This window comes from Labrus mixtus, chromosome 16 (genome assembly GCF_963584025.1).
Source record: "Labrus mixtus chromosome 16, fLabMix1.1, whole genome shotgun sequence".
Taxonomy (NCBI): Eukaryota; Metazoa; Chordata; class Actinopteri; order Labriformes; family Labridae; genus Labrus; species Labrus mixtus.
In genome coordinates, this window is record NC_083627.1 from 16,229,405 (window position 1) to 16,253,340 (window position 23,936).

A 23,936-nucleotide genomic window follows, 5' to 3' on the forward strand; every position below is an offset into this window, starting at 1 on the left:
TATTCTCTCCTGTATCATGTGATATCAATCTTTCGGGTTTGACTCACCTTTTTTCAGCTCCTTTTTCTTTCTTTTCACCGAGTCTTCAAAATATTTCAAATCTCAATTATGCATGTAATTAAAGTCCTGCTCGTGCTGTCAAAGCGGTACATGCTCATGTTCGGCTTCTGTCATAGTCTTTGATCACAAAGGCCAAAAGATGCCAGAAAGCGTCAATGCCTTACAAGGCTTTACAATAATAAAATAAACATAATTATAAGTTCAAATTCCACACAGAACAAGACAAGCAGATTAAAAAAAACTATGAAGAGACACAACTATTCATCATATTCACAATTAGCAAGTTGCTTATTAGCATGCTAATTAGTTTCATAGCCTACTAGCTACCTCTACCTAAACAAGGGCCATACTGAGCAAAGCATTTTAAGATTATAATTCATGTTCAACAACTTTCTAACTAAGCATGAATAAGCAGTAATTAGGAGGCTATTGAGGGCAAACTCTTAGTTGGCGTATTAGCTTTGGACTATGGTCATGTAGAGTGCTTAATGACTAATATGCTACTAACTAGCATGCTAATAAGCAACTAGTTAATGGTGAATATTGTGACCTTCATTTTAAAGTGTTAAAAAACAAATAAAAAGAAACAAATTGGTGCGCTGGATGGCCTAACATGTCGCACAACCCATGTGGGCTGGCTGTCGTCCTCCCAGCGGGCAGCCAGATGTAGTCTTTTACCTGCGACTCCTTTCCCTGTGTGTAGTTCCAGACTCTCTCATCCCTGTTTGTAACTCAATCCACTGTCTGCAACTACAAACTGATGCAAAACAACTACAGAGAGACATATACAACTACAAACATATGCAAATAAATAACTACAAATTCCTCTGAAGAAGGGGAAAGATGGCTGGCCTTGTACTTGTCTCTGCCCATGCTAATGGGCATATTATATTATTATTTCATTGATGGATTACAGGTTGACAATGATGAACAAATGATACTGCATCTTTGAAAAGCACATTTTATTCAGCTTAAGGTCAATATATCCAATGGTTGGGCTTGTGAAAAACAAAGGTCAAAGTTCAAACTGCTGATTAAACTAGAGATGAAAGAAGTGGTTGTGATTTAAAACTCCATATACTTCCAAATAAAAAAAATATTTAAAAAGACAGCCTTAATATACATTCATATGACACACAACAAAAGCTTTTCTTGTGATGCTTTCCAGAATATTTTCTCTTCAGATTGTGAGAGTTGGGAGGACATGCTCAGTGAGTTGTATCGCAGTACATATGGAGAATGAGCTGAATTATTGCGCTCATCTTCTTAAACAAATGCCTGGTGAAGCAGACAGATGGCTGTATCCGCTACTTTGGAATACACAATGAGATGAAATGCTTTAGAATTGCTGTTTTTCCCAAAAAAGACGGGAGTTAAAATGAGACAAAAATCAACTTAAGTGACATAATTACAAAAGCCAATATGATATCCTGGGTAAACATTTTTTTTTCTATAAATAATTTGCCTGTTACTGAACACAGTTTTCCGTTTTTTAAAGCTTATAGATCTGAAAATGTATCCCTCTGGCATTTTCTGTTGCTTTCTATCCACTGAGAATGAATGAAAAACAAGTGGCTGACCATGCAAAAGTCCTTTATCAAATCTGTTGAAAAAGTATAAAAAGCCACTATATATAAATATAAATATATACAAGACAGTCAATTCCATGAAAGAGGGTTGAATGCACAGTTTGGACATCTGTTTTGACTGAACTGGAATACATTTCTTTGGGAAGTTCATAAGGCCAAATTCACATACATATCACATCACACAAACGGAATATTAGAAATGCATGAGATGCGTCCTAAATGGGATTCAGTGAGATAGGAGGGGAAAAAAGATACGAGTGGTGGAAAAGTTTCTACAATAATTGTGTATGTTCTCCTCCTACAGATTAAGATAGAGAAAGAAAAGAGGCCAGAATTAATAAAAGGGATGTAAATATAGATTGTGATTCATGTCACCTCCCCTTGGTTGTTTGAAGATGTACAAAAGGAGTGAAACACAGAGAGGAAAGAGGCAGGACAACAATCAAAGGCGGTAATGTAGCAATGATTTTGTAGTCGCAAAAAGAATGATGCAATAAAAAAAATGTGCTGCTGGTGCTTCTTTGCAGGCCTCATTCCAGTGGGCATAATAAAAAAAAGGGGTTTTGCTCACATCTGCAGAGGAAATCTGTAGGTTAATCTTTACAATTCAACAACAAAGGGCTTCTTTATTACATCTTGTGGTCAGGTTTAATATCTTTGGGTCTTCCTGTCTTCTTTGTAGTCCCTTTGGTTCAGTCCCCCTCTCCTGCATCACCTCCAGCCCTCTTACCAGGGGCCCTTGACATGTGGGCCCTTGGGGCTGTACTCTACTTGATGGCTCATACAGTCGCCAGGATTACAGCGGCCATCATGTCCTTTTGAACCAGGCTGTCCAGAGGGGCCTGGGATCCCCGGAACACCCTGCTGGCCGACGGGTCCTGGGGGTCCAATCTTACCGTAACCTGGAGGGCCTGGGACACCTGTAGGAGGAAAAGGAAAAGGAAAAGGAAAAGGGAGGGATTGTAATAATTGTGGCACTTTCAAATGGTTTCCTATTACTTTCCTTATTATCTTTCTTGCCTGCAGTGCAATGAAAGATTCAATCCACTCTTTCGTGTCACATAAGGAGCGAAAGTCAGCCAAAGGTTTAGCCAACCTTGTTGTTGAAAAATCGAAAGCAAAAAGGTGTTATTCTTAAAACTTTTCCCTGCGTATGTCCGAGGAATTGTTGGTGCAGTGGCCACACCAGTGAAAACCTGCATGTGGAGTGGGAAGCCAGCAGGAGAGATGGTGCACAACTTAATTCAAGTTTGTATAAAGTTTGTCCTATAAGTGTTTCAAAGGTTTATCTTTCTCTTTGTGAAATGTAACTTTTGTGTAAAAATATTTTTTTGCACTTTTAAGCAAAAATATCTAACTGTTCCACCTCCATGGCACCAGCCAGTTAGTCCGCTTGATACTGTTTGATATGATGAAGCCAAGAAGAGAAAAGCAACAAGCGTCCCTGCAGATATTAGTTATATCACAGCGTAACGTTAGTGTGAGTGCACTCTCATTAGCTTCTTCTCACTGAGGTTGCAGTCAGTGCAGTCAGGTGTGTGTGGCTGATTGGTCTGATTAAGCACAGGTTTGGGGATCTTATACATATATATATATATATATATATATATATATATATACTCCTGGACTCCATTGCTCTGTGCTGACTCATTATCTCACCTTCAGAGGTAGTGAGCGCATCTCGGCTGTGTTCTCGTCAGTCTGCAAAAACGCCTACAAAAACTTTCTGCGTATTTGCTCACTATTGCTGGTTTTCTCTCAGAGTGTAACCTGTAGTGCTGGGGAGTTTTTACACCAGCCTGGCTTGTTCTCTTTAAGGCCTCCCTGGCAGCCATTGTGTTTTTTTTTTTGTGTTTCATGGGTTTCCCAGAGAATTTAGTTTCATGTCAGCTACTTGGCAGCAGAGTTGAAGTTCCTCTCTATCATTGAACCATTTAGTTGAGGAAGCTTGTTTATTCTTGCTCATTTCTGCTTTTGATTCCCTCCGGGACAACCTTGAGACTACCCCGGGTCTGCACCTGCGTCCCCCCTTCCCCCTTTCCTGACAGTTACGCTGTATTGTTATCGATGTCGTTGATGTCTCAGCTTTACCAGGTGCAGAAAGTCTTCTAACCCAAGTCATGCTTCAGACTTGCACACAAACATAAATAAATCCATGTGACTTTAACAGTTTAAATTGTTGAGGAGCCAGATGGCCTAGCGGTTATATTGTGCGCCCCATGTTCGGAGGCTATAGTCTTCAGCACAGCAGCCGTGTGTTCCAATCCGACCTCAGCTCTTGGCTGCTTGTCATCCACTACTCTCTCCTCTCAACATTTCCTGCCTCTCTTCAGCTGTCTCTAATAAAAAAGGCCCAAAAACAAAATGATCACAAAAAGTTGAAATTGTAGAATGCACCTTTAAGACATACTGTGAGCATCCGAATTGCAAATTGCCCACAGTATCTGACAGAAGACAGTCCCTTCTCTCCGTGCTGTATACTGTTAGGACCTACTGTTCAGTAGGCGCACACATTGTGCTGATATTTGTTCCTACTTCATCTGATTCATTCAGTGTGGAAGTGGTGTCATTAGCCCGCCTCATGTTATTGACACTCCAACTCAGATGTGATATGCACGATGGCTCAGTAAATAATACAAAACTTCACATTGCATTTCAACAATTTAATAACTTAACATTTGAAACGCGCGCTACCCGAACCGGCCGCAACCATCCTCATTTATTTATATATTTTTTATACTCCTTTTGTTTTGATTTGGAGGCACACATTTCGCACAGCATTGTGGGGGTTAATATATAACTAATTTCCTGGAAGGATGCATCCAAGCCATACTGCACACAACCCGGAAGTTAGCATCCATGTATACTGAGGTGGACCCAAAAAATGCCCACTGAATGACCACGAGGGTTCAGTCTACTGAAAAGTGCGCACTGCATACTGAACTGTGGCTAAGTTACTAGGGGAGCGACGTCACTAGATGGCGCCTTGTATTTATCCTTGAAGTTAGTTTCTGCCATGGATGGAAACCTGTAACTGAGCTCCAATTGCCTCTCAACTCAACAGTAATGTGAGGGTTAGTGTGGACAGTGTTTTGCTCATGTATGATAAAATAGTAGCCGTACAACTGGGCTTTGTAAGGCTGATGTGTCGTTTGAAGTAAACGCGGTTGTGCTCTGCCTCCAATGCTATCCAAAACCCCATTAACCACGAGGCATGGAAAAGGTAAACCTAAAATAAGCAAACTGCTCCCTGTAAAATAACTGCAGATACTTGTATGTAAATCAACTGAGTTTTGAGTAACCAAGAGAAACTATAACCATTTGAACTATTTGACCTTTTCCACAGGTTTAAGCTTGAGGTTTAGCTTTGTGTGTTGTGTTAATAATGCATTTTAAACTTCTAGTGAAGGACTTTAAGTAAAAGCACTGATCCATGATCAGTGGTATACAGTATATTACCTGGTGCTCCTGGTGGTCCGACATCTCCCATCTCACCCACACCCTTATCTCCTTTTTCTCCACTTGGTCCTCGTGGCCCTACGAAGATACCAGTCACATATTTTGAGTGTCTAACAGTTTACAGTGCACTAAGAACACATGTTTAACTGTGATAGTGCTCGAAAGATAAGTGGCATAACAGACCTGAGGGTCCTGGGCCTCCTGGCCGACCTTGTCTGCCAATTTGTCCAGGCATGCCTGGTGCTCCCTGGGATCCAGGAATACCTGGCGTTCCGTCTTTTCCTGGGGGCCCGGGCCTACCTGGGGATGCCATCTCTACTGGTGTCTGCATTCGAGACATGTAGTAGCTCATTCTCTCTGAGGGAGGAGAAACACACAATAACAAACGTTGCAGCAGGAGCTGAGGTGTCCCAGAGGAGTTACATAATTATTCTTTCACAGAGAGATTTTCATCTGAGGAGAAAATGTTGCTCGAGTCTAAAACTGCACAGTCATGCAGAGTGAATGATCCCATATCAATGTCCATTTGCAGAGATGAACACATGCCCTCACCATCAAAGACCTTGATGACCTGCTGGCGGATGAAGTTCTTGATTTCATCATAGTTGACTACAGCCTGTTCAAAAGCAGAGAAATGAAGAGAAAAACAAAAGGGCAAACATTAATTAAGGTAGATAATTAGAAAAAAAACATTATTTACAAGAGCAGATGGAGCTGGTGAGCGCCTCTGGCCATTGTACTATTTGTCATTACCTCCTCTCAAATCTAAGATGGTTAAAGTTTAAGTAGCAGCTTTAGTGCATAGAAAGTAATGGAAGTGTTTCTCACATCATTTCCCGGTGACCCTGGAGTTCCAGGGAGTCCTGGGGTTCCATCTGAGCCCGGGCTTCCCCTCTCTCCTCTGGGTCCGGCGTGGCCAATCATGGGCTGTGCATCCTTGGAGTGATAACCCCCACCACCTGGAAGCCCCGGTCTACCTCTCTCTCCAGCAGGACCTCTAAGGCCTTGGGAACCTTGCTCACCCTGGGAGATAGACAAACACAGGCTCACACATTAAATGGACTGGAGCTTGTATAGCGCTTTTCAAGTCTTCAGACTACTCAAAGCGCTTTTACACCTCAGGTCACACCTAACCATTCAAACACTGCTGCTATGTAAAGTGGCCATGAGTATTAGCTTATCCCAATCCATACACACTTATACACCTCTGACGTAGCAGATGAGACAACTTGGGGTTAAGTGTTTTGCCCTAGGACACATCAGATATGTGGCTGCAGGAGCTGGAAATCCAACATCAAACCCTCCTTTTAATAACAAGTTCTATTGCGTTGTTTTCTCTGTAATTACCTCATCAGTGCAGGCAATGTCTGGCATATCACTGCAACAAGCTTATTGTTTTGTTTTCTAGATTGCCAGAAAATTACCCCTTATCACACAAATGGTCTCTTGAAATAATTAGATAAATGAATTCTGTTAAAATGGGAACGCCAGCTTTGCTTTCCTTAGGTAAAGCAAAATAATAAGAGCTCTTGAGAAAACCACTGAAAATATTATTATATTAAATATTATATTATATTATTATTAATATTAATATTATTATCTCAGATAAATAAGTTGATCTGTAGAGAAAAACAACAACCAGAAAGGACTCCTTATGACTGGACAATGGGGGAAATAAAATGTATGGATGCATGAAGAAGATGAACGCTGCTCTCATGTCTGCGAACAAAACATGACGCTTGAGCCGCGAGACATTAGCTAAGCTTAGCATAACGACTGATAACAATAAAACATAGAGCATGGTGCGATCAAAAAGGTCAGCTAGCAATCAAATATTAGCACTTTCCAAGCTCAGTAACAAATAATAGCATGTTTATTCAATTCTTGGAGGAGCTTGGGTAAAACTTCAGCTGATAAGTTAGCTGTTACACACTACAACTGTTAGTGCTAAGCTAATCTAAACAAATATGTGATTTATGGGGTTAGCTTACTATTAAACAGAGACATATGAGTGGTTCCAATCTCTTACCTTACTCTGAGAAACAACAATTGACCAAGTATTTGTTCCCTCCTTCTATCTCTTATCAGTTTGAACATTTAGCTTATTCTTAGATGTAATTAAAGATTTGTATTTACCGACTTTAGAGCACAAGAAGCAGGCATGTAAGGCAGCTTTGTGCCACACCTATACTACACTTCGACAGAAAAGAGCCCACCATTGGACAGTTTTAAATACACTTAACAGTCATGCAACATTAGGGACAGTGATTTATCGGGGACAAAGAAGCCCATAATGGACGTCTAATGTTTACATGTCAGCGTCAGACAAGTGGCTCTCGAAACAGAGAGGAGGAAGAAGAATAGAGAAGTCCGTTCTTGTCTTTCTCCTCTGTTCTCTTCTGTGCAGCTAAAACCCTGACAATGCCATCCTGTCAGCGTGACAAATAGCCTCATCTAGCATCTCTCCTCTTGCTTAATAGCATTATCCCAGAGGCAGAGAATAACTTTATCATTGTATCCACCTAAAGTGCTGTTAGGAGAGGTCCAACAGGCTCTGTAGCTACAGAGGTCTGGCAGGGCGGCTGGCTGCCAGCTCGCCAAGGGGTGAAGTGAGGCGAGGAGGAAGGAGGGGTGTCAGTGGGTGGGTCTGAGAGGGTTAGTGAACTGATGACTGTGTTAAGTGTGGGTGCTGAACGGGCAGAAACGGCGAGAGAGCAAAGCGCGCAGTTCAGCACCGTTCTGTGCCGACCTCCCTGAGCACAAAAGAAAGGGAACAAGGGAGCGTCTCGCTGAATTCAGATGCTGTGCGAGGGTAATGGATGATTGATGCTCGCCTTGACGACACACTATCACATAATACATCGCACCACCCCTGATTCAAGTACCTTTTGACCCGGCTGCCCGCTGTCCCCTGGCAGGCCCGCCGCTCCCTGTCAAAACAACCAAAGAAATATCCATCAATGGAATGAAATATAAACATCACCACATCGATCTCTTGCTATTATACTTTAATGGGGGACAGACACCACACCCAGACATTACTCACATCTTTACCCGCAGCACCGTCATTGCCAGGCTCACCCTGAAGACAAAGTCAAGGTGGAGGATGAAAAAAAAAAGAAAGTGAGAGATATTTTCAGCAGGGCAGCAGCTTGAATGATATTTAATTGAAAGTGCTTCATTGTGGGTGACACATCTGGAGGTTAAGTGGTACTAACCATAGACCCTGGGTGTCCTGGTGGTCCTGGGGCTCCTCCCATTCCTGGAATACCCCTCTCACCAGTTTGGCCTTTGTCTCCTTTAATTCCCTTGCAGATAGAATAGATTTTCAAATGTTTTTTTTTTTATCCTCTTTCACAGATGCACAGAAACACACTCACATGTGCACATGATATAACAATATATAGTTCATAATGCATTGTTTTTATTCTATAAGGCTTAGCACATGTACTTATTTCTCATCAGCTCCTTTTTTTATCTGTTTCAGTACATGTTGCTTCTGTAGTTATTAAGTGTCGTGGGTTCTTGTTTGATTATTTCCATTGTATTTTTGGTTGTTCTTTGTTTACTTGTTTATTCTGTCATTTCCTATCCCCTGTGTTTACTTTCCGTTTCTTATTCCTGGCTTCAGTGTTTCCTGTTTTATTTTCTAGTTTTTGCCCCGTCTACTGTTTATTCCTGCCTTTTCCGTGTCTTTCCCTCCTGTTGTGATTGCCCTGATTGTCTCCATCTGTGTCATTAGTCTCACCTGTGTCTGATTACTCCAGTGTGTATTCAGTCTCTCTCTGTTCCTTCCAGTCTTTGTGAGTTCATTATGTCTACCTCCCCCATGTTTCCATATTTATATAAAACAAGTTCATTTAATGATAAACTCCAGAGCCATGTTTAAACATGAACAGGAGGGAAAGGAGGTACTCAGGTTCTGGTTTGGTGCAATAATACGAAAAGATAAAATACTTTCTGGTCTTCTGACCACTCAAAGTGCTTTTACACTTCATGTCACATTCATCTAGTCAAACACATATTCATACACTGATACTATGTTAAGTGCCTATCTGTATTAACTACGCCACCTGGGAGCAATTTGGGGTTCACAATGTTGCAGAGACGGCCACATTAAGTACAACAACACAAATGTAAAATACTACAGGAAGAAAGACACTAAAAGCTCTGTACAATAAAAGACTGAACCATAGACACATCTTAAATATGCATGTGAAGTAGGATATGAGTAAGGGGAGAATACTTACTATTTCAAAATGAACAATAGCAGCACAAGAAATCAGATAACAGATTTAGCAAGTGTTGAAGTATGATGGTGACATGTTTTAAGCGTTTGTCTTACCACTCCTGAGGGACCAGAAGGTCCTGGTGGGCCTGCTGGACCTGTAGCACCCTAATGGGGAAAGTGAACGCACACAAATATTCACACCAACGTGCCATGATAAGAAAAATATCATATGTGGTAAAGGTTAAGAGGGCAGAAATCTTACTATGTGACCAGAAGGTCCAGGTCGTCCCTGAGTTCCTGGGTTACCCGGGTCCCCCTGGAAAGGTCAGAAATTGACCTTTTTAGAGTGCAGTAGATTTATACTGACTATAATACATGCACTTGCATACACTTGCTTTGGGCTGGGATGCTAATATTTCCAATGTGCCACCTTTTTTTATCTTCAATGGAATTAAGGCATTGATGAAAAGGCAAAATACTCACCTCATGACCCGGCCTGCCCGAAGCTCCAGGTGGACCTGATGGTCCAGCTTCACCCTAAAGGGATGCAACAGTAGATTCATGAGTGAAAAGAACCACTATTATTGAATTGTGCGATAACATAAGCTAGAATTCCCCGTTTAAATGTTTTTCTGCTGTTTTACACAATATATGTGACATATCCCTCCTGAATCCAAAGTGAATCGACCAATTTTGTGTTTTTCACGACTGAGGCCAAGTGCACATGTATGTAGGTATTACTATTAAAACGTAGGTGAGTCATGCGCTTTGGCCGTTCATTCACACGGAAACTGTGTTTTAATTAATTGAAAACGCACTTTAATGAAAAACTCCTTCCAGTGTGAAGATTTTCAGAAACTCAGATTAAGGTGTTCTATGTGTAGACCAGGAAAACTGGGCTTGTAGCATCACACTGTGTGCAGATTTCTTCTGTTTCGAGTGATTCTTTGACGCTGTCACTTATGAACATTAGATGAGTGTAATGGCAGATGCAACCAAACTAGTCCTGGTGTTAATGTTGCTAACTGGACTTTTTACATGCTTACACATACATACACAGTTGCTCTCCCACTATGAGGTGCTTGAATGGGTAACTTTGTAAATGAAATGGTCATTGTAGTGAAAATTTTCCCATGTCGAGGTCACAGCATGCTTGGCATGCTCACGACATCGTCTTGCATTTTCATGTGGACGAAGATATTTTAGAGAATTTAGCGTGTGGACGGGGTTATCATTTAAAAAGGAGGAAAAAAACCTGCGTTAAATACTTTCCTACATGGGGACTAAGTCTGAATTGGAATATGAGGCTAGCTAGCTAGCTTTAGCTTCATCTGACTGCATCAAATGGTGTGAAAGCATGGCTACTACACCCTCTATCCAATGGGGAAAATGAATGTATACACTCATAATATATGAGTGAGAAAGCATTCACTGTATAAAGTAATTTTTCTTATTTACCGATATAAATAAATAAAAAATGAAGTGACCACTTTGTGATAATGATTAAAGTGTGATCAAATTCAAAACCCTAGTTGAGACGTGTCAGTGTGAGTTTTCACAATTATCAGTTTGATAAAATGACTTGGCCTGATGCTTGAGCAACAGAGAGTCGCTATAAGGAGACAAACAGATGGACATGGTGTGATGGTAAAGCAATGAGTTGTTGGCTAACCTTCTGTCCTGGGAAGCCAGTATGGCCAGTTTTCCCTTTGAATCCCTGAGGAGAGACATCAAAGAGAATGCGATTGGTACAGTATCAAAATTCACAAAGTGGAGGCTGCCAAGGAACGGGCAGACGTGTCTTTGAAATCCTGAACACCTGCTCTTGGGTACAACACAAACTGAGATATAGAGAACGAGGCAGCGATGTAAGAGGAAAAGAAAGAAAGGCAGCTTCTCATTTCTCCTCTGAAGCTGGGTGTGAATATCACTACTTTGCTGTGCAAAAAACTCAGAAAGTTAGAAAGATCTGAGAGGACGATGGGAAGCTTGGAAGTTTAAATGGGGTCGCAACACCAATGACACGAACAAGAGTCGGTAATGACTGCACATAGCAATGTAGAGTGTTCACAAGAGGGAAATATCATGAACAGTCCATTAAAATGTGACCTGTATGCTGTGGATCCTATACAAATTTTAAATAATTCATATGATCACACCAGTTGGGATCTGTCCTTAAACTTGGATACACAATGGCAAATACTCAGAATATTCAGCCAGCATTGCAAATCCATCTCTCCAAAAGAGCTTTGGAAGGAAAAAGGTTTAGTCATGCAGCCTGATTGTGATTATTTTCTCTGAAACAAGATACTGAATGTTAAAAAACAATGAAGACATTTCTGATGTGAAAGCTTGAAGAAACACCAAATTTAGAATAATATCTTCATTATTTCCTGTTTTAACAGGCCCCCATGGACAGCCATGCTGGTGACTCTCTGGTATTTCAAATATTTGGTAATTTACCAAATGATTGCACTAATTAAAAGTCTAACCTCATATTGGTGCTAGAAGGAAAATAAGATAATTAGTCAGAGGTTATTAAAATTAATCCTAGAGGGGAAATAAATGAGATTGTAGAGGCAATTTACTCAAAACCACAAATATCAACCTTGTGTTGGTGCTACAGGAGATGTCTCTGTACGGTATGAGCGTACATCATATTTGAAAAATACTGTCTGTTCTATGGTTTGTGCCAATCCATCTTGGAGAGTTTCAGGTATTTTAATGTGGTAAGTGAAGAAATTCGACCCTGCTGGTGGCACAAAAAGTCAGTTAATCACTAATATTTATTGAAAGGTTAATCCTCTGGGTACCATGAGTATCTGGACCAAATGTCATGGGAATCCTTCCGATATTTACGGCCACATTTCTCTTTACACCAAAATATCTCAACCCCAGTATTGACCCAGGAGAAGTTGGAGTTTCATTAAATTAATCAGGGTTCTTGCCAGTCCATTATGTATAAATGCTACATTTTACCAAATAAGACAAAACCTGTTATGCACATAGGAAGAAAAGTGAGGAGGGTCACATAGTCTGAGGGATACTGCTTCTGGGGCCCCTCAGTACGAATTCAAAATTGTGATCATTGACACGTTTCAAACCAACCAACTGAACTAATTAGCCATTCCATGTCACCAGCATATCAAAAAAAGGGAAACAAAATGTGACAACTTTTTTTAAAAGTTATTTTCTAAAACAGCCTCACACGTAGATAAAATCGTAGTAAGTAGTAAAATATGAGCATCAAAATGCATATCATGTTAGGATCTGTGCACATAGTACTTAGAATATACATAGTAAGCTTCTAATGTCTTATTCATGTGTTTCACACTGGATGGATAGAAAATCACATCAGGTCATGTTCATGTTAGAGGCAATACTAACCGGGATTCCTCGAGGTCCCGCTGGGCCTGGAGGGCCTGCTTCACCCTGATAATGAAAGAATAATCAGTGTCAAAGGTCAACTATTAAATGCATGTCTTTGACTAAATACTCATTGACTTCAGTGTGTGTTTATGTGCGTGTGTGCACAACTCACCCTTAGCCCTAGTTTCCCATCTTTTCCATCCATTCCCTCAATGCCAGGGGGTCCCTGTGAATGCACACACAGAGAACAGTGCACATGTACATTTTGGACAGTATACAGATCATGGTTATGTATGTTGGTGTGGAAATAGAATATGTATATACCATCAGCCCTGGTGAGCCTGGAGAGCCTGGGGGTCCTGTTGGTCCTTGAGAGCCTTGATGGCCATCATTGCCCTTTAAAAACAGTTTTTTTTTAATTTCAACAAATGATAACTTTAGATGCAAGAAATCCCAACCTATTTTAGTGATCAGTACTCACTTTTTCACCTTTGAGCCCTGAGACACCTTCTCTTCCTGATTTTCCAGCAAGACCAGGAGGACCCTAAAAATACACATTTATAAAAAGTCACAAACTATTTAAAAATTGCCTTAACATCTATTTTAAAGCCTCTACATTGGCTACCTGTTTGTTTAAGAATTGATTTCAAGATTGTTTTATTGGTTTATCAAGCGCTTAATGGAAGAATACTAAACACATAAATAAAGCAGATATCAGGCATATCCTCTGTAACAGTATCTCTGAGTCATGACTGTCTACAATGAGTGAGAAGCGTGAGTCCCCCCAGGTGTATTGTTGTTAGAGCCGTGTTTACATCATGAGTGGAGAGCGGGGTTGGAGGCTTCAGAATAGCAGAGATGTCACCAAACAGCAGTTTGTTTAGGTTTAGTTCTGGTGCTCAAAGGCGACATCTACTGGATCAAGAAGTGGCACATTCATCCTTTAATGGTCTCGCTCCAACCTATCGATCATGTTCGCTTTTACGCTATGAGCTTGCGAGAACCCTCAGGTCTTCTGGTGGTGGTCCCAAAGTAAAAACAAAAACACACGCTGAGTCATCAATATATCACAGACCTTGTCTGTGGGACGGCCTACATGAAGACATGAGGGCAGCAGGTAATATCAGTATTCAAAAAAGCAAACTCAAAAGCTATAATCCTAGAGTGGCTTTTAGTTGAATTAATTTTCCTGTCTGTCCTATCTATCATTAAAAAGAAAATGTTGCCGTGTTTCCTTATAACTAATTCAACAAACCATTTACTCAGCTGGCCACTTCCTGTTTTATCCAGCCTTTCAATTTACAACTTCTTATTCTTTTTTTTTTTTTTATCCTGTGCATGTGGGCAAGGTGGGTTGGGGGGCCAAATTGTTATTTTTTAGTTTGTGTGAAGCACTTTGTGCTACAAGTCTAACTGGTTGATTATTAAATAGGCATAAGAGGAAGTGTACATACTGGTAGTCCTGGAAATCCTGGTTGTCCTTGGAAACCCTTGAAATAAGAAAAAATAATTAAAAGGGTTGAGTATGTTTTCTCATTACTGCTTTTTTCATGATTCTGTGAAAGGTGTTAATACATACCGATTCCCCTTTAGCACCAGCCGGCCCTGCTGGTCCTGTGTCTCCTTTAATGCCCTGCAGACACACAATGTCTCACATTATTCTCTGTTATAAGAGCTTGTTGATAAATGAATGCCAGCATCTAAAGCAATATAATGATAACTCACCGGTGAGCCGGCTGATCCTTGGTACCCAGGGTTTCCAGGAGAACCCTGTAGAATGGCAGGAAATGTCAGCAGCTGGTTTCAAATACTAAAAAGCAGATGGATTGTATGATGTATAAAAGTGATTGAAATGGCTTACTGATTCTCCTTTCTGACCACTCGTTCCTGTGCTCCCACGCTCGCCCTTCAGACCCTGTCAAGCACACATAGGTAGAAAGGTAATCAGTGTTACTTGACAAATCAAAGCACCCAGCAATCCATCCATTAAAGCTGTCAGGCTGTTATCAATGCCACAGTTCTTTTATAATGAGGCGATGAGAGCGACTCACAGGCAGTCCAGGTGGTCCCATACTTCCTGGATACCCGGGTGTCCCAGAAGAGCCCTGAGGTAAAGATCAGAGAATCAGTCAAACAGAGGGGAAAGCAATCAACTTATGGTTATAGTTTCCGTGGATTTGATTGGCAGATGCTTACCTGCTCGCCCTTCATTCCAGTGAGGCCGGGTGACCCTCGCTCGCCCTGCTGACCCTGAGGATGACAGGCAATGAGGCATGATTAGAAAATGAAGGAGAGGATGTGATTGGACCCCAGGAGGAGAGGCTCTCCTGGTGGAAATGAGCCAAGGACACGGCGAGTCAATATCAAAAAGGGGAAACGGCTAACATGCTCGTACTGTCGCCCTTTGGGACTGCCTACATTTTAATTTGTCCTTACACATACAGTATATGAGGCTTCCTAATGGTGCTTTAGGTCATTTCTGGTGTCACCACCTGTGTGGTCAATTTTTGGTTGATAAAGACAATTTTTATTTCTTTCTAAGCAAAAAAAAAACGTAATTCTTATACTCAAACTCAGTTAAAATCTCTCTTGAGAGCATAACGTGCATAATAAGTTATTAAGCAACATTATATTATGATTACATTACATAATGATTAACGATATCTTTAACCCCTAGATTTTTGCACTCTGTTAACATTGAAGGCTGTTTTAAGGCATGTCTTTCTTTTTTTCAAATATGTTTTTTTTTTGGGTCCAAACAGCGCCCCAACACTGAACGCTGTCTTGACAGAAATATTATGAATGTGTGAGTGTGTGTGATGTGTTGCCTAGCAACTGCTTTTGTAAGCATAGGGAACATGAGTGCTGGAAGAAAACAAGTTTTTTTTCTTTTTTTTTTTAAAGTGAGTGAATAAAAAAGGATGTTAATGGAGGCTGGGTGCTTTTTAAAAGTGGAGAAGATCACATGATTTGAAATTAGAGTCAACTTAGTGCGGTAATTAGTTGTTTAGCTAATAGTTTATTATTGTTAATTGTCTCTTGAGAACCAAAAATGAAATTGAATCAAAAAAAGAGGAGGAATATCTCTGTTGGATGTAAGATTTTGTCGTGTGATTGGTTATTAGAGTGATTACTGAGGTTTGTCATTTAGAGACTGTAATTATAAACTGATCACACTGAGGAGAAACTAATTAGATGCTGATTATTGTAACTTCCTCACCCCCCCCAAATATGAGTAATACATTCAGCAGCACGGCCTCTCTCTCTCTCTCTCTCACACAAGCAGAACAAACAGATACGTCGCCGCACACAGCAGAGGCTAACACCTGCTGTAAAGTGCTACTACGCTGCAAATGGATTCCACGCGGCGCTCACACAGCTCATCCATTTAGCATCTCTTTGCTCCTAAAACAATAACTCTGCAGGAGGAGGAAAGAGGGGGAGGGGTCGGACCGCACAGCAGTGCCCCTCTCCATCACTTAGAAGGGGGAATAATTGAACAACTGGAGAGACAGAGAGAGAGAGAGAGAGAGAAAGAGAGAAACAACAAAACAGTTTCCTCATCTGACAAAAAAAGTTTCATGAAAAAGGCAGAGAGTGAGAGGGATAATGAAAAATGCATTAGGATCAAGAGCTGCTTGGTTTGAAAACTCCACAATAGAAAGCAACAAAAGAGAGAGACAGAGAGCAATAGGTTATTTAAAGATTATCCAATCAGAGTATTTCTTGCTAAAACTTCTCAAGTGTTATTAGGAATAATTCTGAAGTACTTGAGGTGGCTGCAGTTTATGTCACAAGAACAACCATACCTTTTTTCCCTACTCTACATTCATTTGGAAGCAGCAGCCAGTTATTTTTAATATTTAAAATCCACATAAAAAAAAAAAAAAAAAACATTTCTTAAGGCCTTCTAAGATTCGAAGAATTTTTACCAACCTTTTATGAGCTGTTTAAACCAACCAGAGTGAACTATATCCTCAGAACTTCTCAGATGCGTTTGAATTAAATGACAGTTTTGAGAATAAAAGCTAACTCTAACATGTATTAGGAGAAACTGAGACTACAGTTACATACATACCTTTTACTTTATTTTGGTGCATGATACAGTTTTCAGACCATTTTATCAACTGACCATAATGCACATGAATGTATGTTCCCTTTGGAGGGCGCAAAGATAAGACTGTACATACATGAGAAAAAACTAGTCCCCCCTCATTGATTTACTTTTATCAAATATCTAATAAAGTCATACAGTGTCAAATGATGTATTAGCTCTAGGGGACACAACCCCTGCTTTCAGTTTGTTACTTTAAGTTCTTCAACTGAGTTTGGGTCAGGTGTTGTTGGGACTTTGACTATATTACAGAATCTACTTTTTCTTCTGAATTCTACTTCAGATTTAAAAAAAAAAAAGACTTACAGAGTAAAATAAATAAATGAGGATTAAAGTGTGATGAAGACTTACAGGTGAACCAGATGAACCCTGTGGACCTGGGAAACCAGGAGGTCCCTGTAGACAGACAAGAGTGAAAGCAACACTTTAATACATCTGAAACAAAATCAATGAAAAAAATAATGATTTTAACTTGTACGGTTAAAGCAGTTTTCAATCGAACGCATTCAAATTAAGTGCAAACTACCTACACTGCACTACAATAGAGTTAGAGTGTATTGATATAGTGTGTGTTTGTGTGTGTATGAGTATTTAAGAGGGCAGAGTGTGGGGGCCACAATTTCAAGCAGAGGCCACTGGGGGGCTCTGTGAAATCATGGAAAGCACCAAACACAAGCTCCTCTCAAGTAACTGTATATGGGTACTGTAGGAGAAGGAATGGTTTAATAAATATAATTCCTGTGTTTTAGCCTATGTTAGGTTGTCCATTCAAAATGGGACTGTTACGCCTCTTTACAACTTGCTGTCTTCCCCCTCCTGACTCCAACTGCTACAACTATAATATCAACCTTACTTGTTGTCATTATTATAAATATTAAAGTGAATTGAAGAGGTGCTTAACTTCCACCTCTATATTTAACATAATCAATCCTTCCTGTTTTCATCATTGCAGTTGCAACGTTAATCCTCGATCAGCACACTTAGCTGTATCTGCTAACACTACACACACTTTTACCTTTATTACTGACATAGCTTTAGCTATAAATCTATCCTATTCATCGTAGTTGCTCTGTTTGTCTCTATCCTTCTCCTTCCACCTGCATCTCCATCTATCCCACTTTTCAAGTCCAGCACAGTTCCGCAGATGGCTGTTTAACATGACTCTGGTTCTGCTCGAGGTTTCTGCTTCTTAAAGGAAGTTTTTCCTTGCCACTGTAACTTTGCATGATGGATTAATGTTGGGTCTTTTTAGATAATATAAGAAAGAGTACGTTTTTTTTTTTTACCGGCTCTTTTGTAGTCTTTTTCACAAATATCTAACCGTGCTTTTTGAACAGTCGAATGTATCCCCTCATTAAGAATCTCAGCTGTAGAAAGGCGGTTTTGGAAACGTGCATTGATCTACTCATTCCGCCTACCCCACAGCAGCAGTTTCAGGCATTAAAAAAAAAAGACTATAAAATATTTGGAATCAATCAATCTGGTTGATGATGGTCTTATTTGCTTGTGCAGGTCACATCGGTTTTCATTTCAGTCCTCTTCATAACCAGCATAAATCCTCCCAGAGAAGCTCTCAGTCTAAAAAGCGCTCAAGTCTCACCAAGTTTCCCGGCATTCCAGCTGGGCCTCTATCTCCTGGTGTACCCTGTAGTGAAATAAACAAAGACAGTTGATGAGGTCTGACTTTCTCATATCCCATTAACAGGATGAAATTGAGATAAGACAATGACAGGACTCACTGGCTCTCCTCTTCCTCCAGGTGAGCCAGGAGTTCCTGGAACTCCAGGAGCTCCTGTACGGGGTGGATCACCCTGTGAAGCAAGGAGGGGAAAGAATACCAAGAAATGAACACGTCTGTCGCTTTGAAGGATGTATGCCCATGTTTGAGTATGACATTGATTTCTACTGACCACTGCTTGTGTCGCCTGCTCTCTCTGCAGCTTCTCCAAACACTGGAAGACAACAGAGTAAGTTATCAGACTGATGCTTTACTGCTGGTACTATATTATGTCGGACTGAAGGAACGGCTAGACACACCCAGCCATGCAGACTTGAATTCAATGCAAAGTGAGGGGCTGCCATTTTGCATTCATCAAAGCGCAACATCAGACTCAGTGACTGTATGTTCAAGTGACATGTTTTATTCTGGATTTGGAGAACCATGAGAAGAAGCTGAAAACATTCCAACAAGAAGACTCCCCGTCCCTCTTAGTCTCACCCTGTCACAGTTCTCCAACGGGGGGACACCAGGCTTGCCCTCATCTCCTTTCTCTCCCTTGGCACCAGCATTACCTGGCACCCCCGGCAACCCTTTGGAGCAGTCATCACCACAGTCCTCCTGTGTGATAGTGCACACAGAGAATTACAATGTATATCTACACAGTTTGTACATATACATCCACACACCAGTAAAAAGATGAATGCCAAAAACTGGCTACACACATGCAATGAACCAATTGAAAAAGTATTTGTCATGCACTTACATCACCAGGTCCTTCTGTAGAGTCTCGTGGATGATCAAACGGTCCAATGGGGTCCTAGAAAAGAAGGGGTGGGACAAAACTTAAAGCCTACAATGATAACAATTCAGAGAAGTTCTCATCCTCAAAATCAGCTACGATCTTTAATTAGACAAACCAAAGTTCAAGGTCAGTGCTGTTTCTTTAACAAATTTACTGTTGCCCAGTAACATCGACATTAGCATGTATTTATATGTTTCAAAGCTCCAGTGAGGATATTTTAGTTTCTCATGAAACATACTGTATTTATTACAGATGATTCTATATCATCCAAAAGTCCTTCAAGAAGAAGATCCACCATTTCTCGATATCTGCCTGTTTCCACAGCCACTGCCTTTGTTTACATTTTTTAAGGAATAGGGTTCACAATGACTGATACATGTGACGGTTGGAAGAAAGCAGGGTGGTTACTTTTAGTTCAAGACTATTACAAAATGACAGTACAAGATCAGAAAAGGAGAAAAAAGGTACTGTTTGTCCACAGGATCGCTAAAGATGGACAAAACAAACTACAAATTGTAGCTTTAAAGATCAAAATGAATAAAATAAAAGACTAATGCTCTATCTATCAAACTCTGCAATTAGACAGTGTTGACGGCATTAGCAGATTCAAAGATGTTACTAGTAAAAACAACAACTTAAAACTAGGGCTTTCAAACAATTAACATTTGCAATTGCTATTAATCCATGAATTTGAAAACTCAATCACAATTAATACATATTTTAATTGCATGATTGAAATTCCATTTTGCATTTCAAAATAAAGATCGTCAGGCTTTTATTTTGAATTGTTGTACTCTTAATCTGAGAGTGCTTTACTGCTTTACTTAAGATTCACTTAACCACGGAAAAAGGAACCTGTTATAGATCAACAACTAAAGAAAAATAACTAAAAAAAATAGTAAAAAAAAGTCAAATGTGTGATGTCATGAGGTGGATATAACTTTGGACTCGTCTACTGAGCAGTGTCGTTCTTTTCTATCCCTGTGACTACAGGGAGACACTGCAGAGGCATATCCAGGGTTCATCTAAGGGATAATATATTATATAGTAGTATTAATGTGATAAAAACATTAATACTTATGTCATGAGCGAGAGAAGTGATTGTAGCCTTATTTGAACCTTAACAAAGTTACACAATTAAAATGAGAGATGAATGTTAGCTAGCAATGTACTTCCTAGCTTGCTTTATGCTAGCTTATAAATGTATTTTCAAAGTTGTTCAATGCAGAGATGTTGTCTAGTGGTACAGTAGCTTACTCATCAAATATGTTCTATTTACTCTTAAAAATGGCCTGATGTCCCTCCCCATGTTCAATTAACTATGTTTACAGCTACTGATCGATGAGGAAGTGCTGATATGATAATGTGTCAATGATATCCTAATGTTGTGAGGGAGGTCACTCTGGACTCTCACTGAGTGTGGGGAGGTAATCATCTCAGTGCAGCATCAGGTGTGTGTGTGTGACTGATTGGCCCTGATTAGGACCAGGTGTGTTAAGGTTCTATTATTCCCTTGCATGCCACACTCTGTGCTGACTCATTGTCAGTTGGTTCTCTCTGTGTTTCTTGTGTCTTTTAGAAGTGTGTGATTCTTCATAAGCACCACTTGACTTCCTTACTATTTCAAGTAGCTCTACAAATAAAGTTTGTTGGTTTCTGGGAGTTTTTGACCCAACCCTTTTGGTTTCTTAGACAGGGGCCTGGTGGTCTTTGTATCTCGGCTCTTGTGCGTTTCTTTCTTCTACCTTTAATCTATTTTTTTATCAGCAGATCCTATGAGATGTTTGAAATCACATGCGCACTTGTGCAGCAGGTAAAGGGCCTTAATCAGTGATTGGATACACCTGTGGAGGTGAGCACATGTAGACCAACTCAACATGCACGTCTCAATTTGTACTGAAAAAAGTCATAGACAGATTGAAATGTCTGCACAAATAATGTTTGTCTGTTCTGCCCAACTACGAGTCAAAAAGATTCTTTGCAGAACATTTCTCCATTTTATACTCAGCTTGAGAAACCCTTAATACTGTTAAAAGTCAGCCCTCACTAGTACTAACAGTTTTACACCCGAGGGGCTCTCTTAAGGGCTGAGACACTTTGTGAATAACTTTCAACTTTACAAGGATGTAGTCCTAACTTTGAGGGTAAATTCTTCTGTCACTAGGAGCAACTTTTAGTACATAGGTGGACCACCTACCACTGAGTCACAGTCAGGACAAACTGACCAAAGAATTTGTCTGTGTTCATGGCCCAAAAAAAGCAGTTGCCTACATGAATAAAGCACAAGTCAAGAAGAAGCTGCTTGTTTGTGCTTGCTCCAATTGAGTGCAACCTGTTGCATGTCTCTCTTCCTTTTACTTAGGGCTACTGTAATGCCATTTATGGTATCTTAATTTTTAACTAATGTATTTTAGGTTGCCTACTGACAACCGGTCGTGGACTACAGCTGAAAATTAGCCATAAAGGCTAAAGCTTGACTGTACAGTTAACTAAAGCGGGGATGTCCACGAAACAAGCTACAAATAAAATAAACTAAACTAGAATTGTGGGACAAATATTGATTGGTTAAACCAAAATTCAAAGCTTAAAAATGGGGCACAAAGGAAGAAGACCATCTGTACACACAAACATACTGGATACAAAAAGGGGGGGGGAATACAATGGAGTTCAGCTGTCTATTTATGGGAAGTTCTGAAATAAAACTGCGCCATTTACAAGCCCAATAGCATTTTGCTATGAAAGTGGGTATGCAGTGGGACCTTTTCCACTGAGAGAGTCTGTCAGTAGCACCTGGCCTGGTTTCACAGTCATTACAAAGCCATTTCACATTGTTCAAACTGAGGCCTTTAACTAGAAAGGCTATTTCATGCTGGAAAGTATTGGCTGTTGTATGATTGGGGACAAGGCCTTTTCTCAAAAAGAAGTCATATTTCGACGTCCCAGTGGCTGACTTCTCTGAGCTACAAGGTGTTATCTTCAAAGACGGAGTAGTTCTTGAGAGTCCTCACATCTATGCTGACACTTGAGTTAACACAATAGCTGCAGAACCATAAAAGAAAAACGGACACATTTGATTGGTTTATATGCCAGCATTAACCTTTCTACTGTTGTCAAAGTTTGTGAAGGATAATAGGTTGTTCTGTGGTCAGTTCAACCATAAAAATGTTGCTTCATATGCTAACAAGCAGCAACCTTTCTGCATATTTTCAACAAGATCTGTCTAAATCTCATTTCCCAGGACCTCCATTAAACTTCTACTTTAATTCCTTTGTTGAAGGTGAAGTTCCCCTTGGGCGCTGGCTGGAGATCAGCATCGATGTTTCCCTTAATGAAATTAAGCCATCTGCAGACTTGAAAGAAACAACACTGGCACCATATTAAAAAGAAGAAGAAGAAAGAAACCACAGATAACTTCTCAACACAACAACTTGTTTCTCACTTTGATTTTGTCCTTGCGCTCGCTGTGAGTAAATTAAGTTTGTCGGAAAGAACACCCAAAATCCTCAGGGATTACAAACAGACCTAAGTTCAGACGCACAATAGGCTTAAACTTTGTACATGCAAATAGTGTCAGAGAAGTCCAGCATATGTTTCAAGCAGTACAGATCCATTACTATGAGATATGCAGGCATCAGCACAGGCCTTATCTCCATTCCCATTATCATCTACAATAGTAACACTGTATCCTTGCTCTGGAATCTGCAGCATCCCTTAGATGATCAAATGAAGGGAAATCATATTATAACTTTCCTGTAAAATTAGGGGACTCACAGAATTTAATCCCCTTAAATCATGATTTAATAAAACAGGTGTTTAACAATTACTCAACTAAAATTCTATTAAATGGAACTGTGCTTTGATAGGGTGAAATTAGAACCAAATCATGTTACAAACTAACCTTGTATGACCTATATAAATGAATAATAAGTGGCCTTAAAGGTTATCACGTTAAATAAAGCCCACTTAGAATTAGCGACCCTTCCTTGTCACATGCATTTGTTTTGTTGTTTCTGCATCACTTGTAAATGTCTTTAGTCAGTCGATATGCCGACTCTCCTCCTTTCCCCTCTAATTTTACTTACTCTGTAGCCAGGTGAACCCGGGTTCCCCGGTATCCCGTCGTTTCCAGGGATACCCTGAAAGAAGGAACTGAGATTGAACTGATTTGCTGCTAATTAAAGGCTAGCCACTCCCCACCTCCACCAGCGGTCAAGGCCGAGTCAAAGGGTCAGGGTCAAAATCTTCAAGCCTGTTCCTTCTACTATTGCCATTTCAACACCAGGAATCCAGTTTTTTTTTTTTTTTGCATTCAGCAAAAAATACAAATGCACCTTTGTCAAAGACATGACCTCCTCCAACCAGACACCATCACCACCTCTGATATCTTTCCTAAACCTTTAACTCTTGCAACAGAGGTCCCTATGACACTTTATTTGAAGGTCTGCTCCCATTCCAAACTTCAGATCATCAAACTGGTACTTATTCATTGACACTACAATATTTTTGGCTATAATATTCAAGCTGAACCTTCAAATAAATGTTCATGTCTTGACGAATATTCCCAAAGCTTGAAGCCATGGATGGGTTAGTGC

The 23,936-nt window shown here is 40.2% G+C and overlaps 1 protein-coding gene across 4 annotated transcripts in view; it reads right to left on the reverse strand.

Annotated features, from left to right (window-relative positions):
• Window positions 1-1,005: 1,005 nt before the first annotated feature.
• The window catches only part of col16a1 (collagen, type XVI, alpha 1), a 74,060-nt gene continuing 51,129 nt past the window's right edge, over window positions 1,006-23,936 (reverse strand). For 3 of the 4 annotated variants that reach the window (XM_061060122.1, XM_061060121.1, XM_061060124.1), the window contains 29 exons: window positions 23,427-23,480; window positions 19,306-19,359; window positions 19,041-19,160; window positions 18,733-18,774; window positions 18,562-18,633; window positions 18,423-18,467; window positions 17,174-17,218; window positions 14,905-14,958; window positions 14,760-14,813; window positions 14,570-14,623; window positions 14,434-14,478; window positions 14,288-14,341; window positions 14,163-14,198; window positions 13,190-13,252; window positions 13,033-13,104; window positions 12,881-12,934; window positions 12,727-12,771; window positions 11,012-11,056; window positions 9,823-9,876; window positions 9,602-9,655; window positions 9,454-9,504; window positions 8,327-8,416; window positions 8,155-8,190; window positions 7,994-8,038; window positions 5,937-6,131; window positions 5,661-5,724; window positions 5,292-5,465; window positions 5,109-5,186; window positions 1,006-2,569 (listed from right to left, as the gene is read on the reverse strand). In XM_061060122.1, coding sequence (XP_060916105.1) covers window positions 2,376-2,569; window positions 5,109-5,186; window positions 5,292-5,465; window positions 5,661-5,724; window positions 5,937-6,131; window positions 7,994-8,038; window positions 8,155-8,190; window positions 8,327-8,416; window positions 9,454-9,504; window positions 9,602-9,655; window positions 9,823-9,876; window positions 11,012-11,056; window positions 12,727-12,771; window positions 12,881-12,934; window positions 13,033-13,104; window positions 13,190-13,252; window positions 14,163-14,198; window positions 14,288-14,341; window positions 14,434-14,478; window positions 14,570-14,623; window positions 14,760-14,813; window positions 14,905-14,958; window positions 17,174-17,218; window positions 18,423-18,467; window positions 18,562-18,633; window positions 18,733-18,774; window positions 19,041-19,160; window positions 19,306-19,359; window positions 23,427-23,480 — 2,043 coding nt within the window. In that variant the 3' untranslated portion in view covers window positions 1,006-2,375. The remainder of the gene's footprint in view (window positions 2,570-5,108; window positions 5,187-5,291; window positions 5,466-5,660; window positions 5,725-5,936; window positions 6,132-7,993; window positions 8,039-8,154; window positions 8,191-8,326; window positions 8,417-9,453; window positions 9,505-9,601; window positions 9,656-9,822; window positions 9,877-11,011; window positions 11,057-12,726; window positions 12,772-12,880; window positions 12,935-13,032; window positions 13,105-13,189; window positions 13,253-14,162; window positions 14,199-14,287; window positions 14,342-14,433; window positions 14,479-14,569; window positions 14,624-14,759; window positions 14,814-14,904; window positions 14,959-17,173; window positions 17,219-18,422; window positions 18,468-18,561; window positions 18,634-18,732; window positions 18,775-19,040; window positions 19,161-19,305; window positions 19,360-23,426; window positions 23,481-23,936) is intronic. The other variant, XM_061060123.1, reaches the window with a different exon arrangement.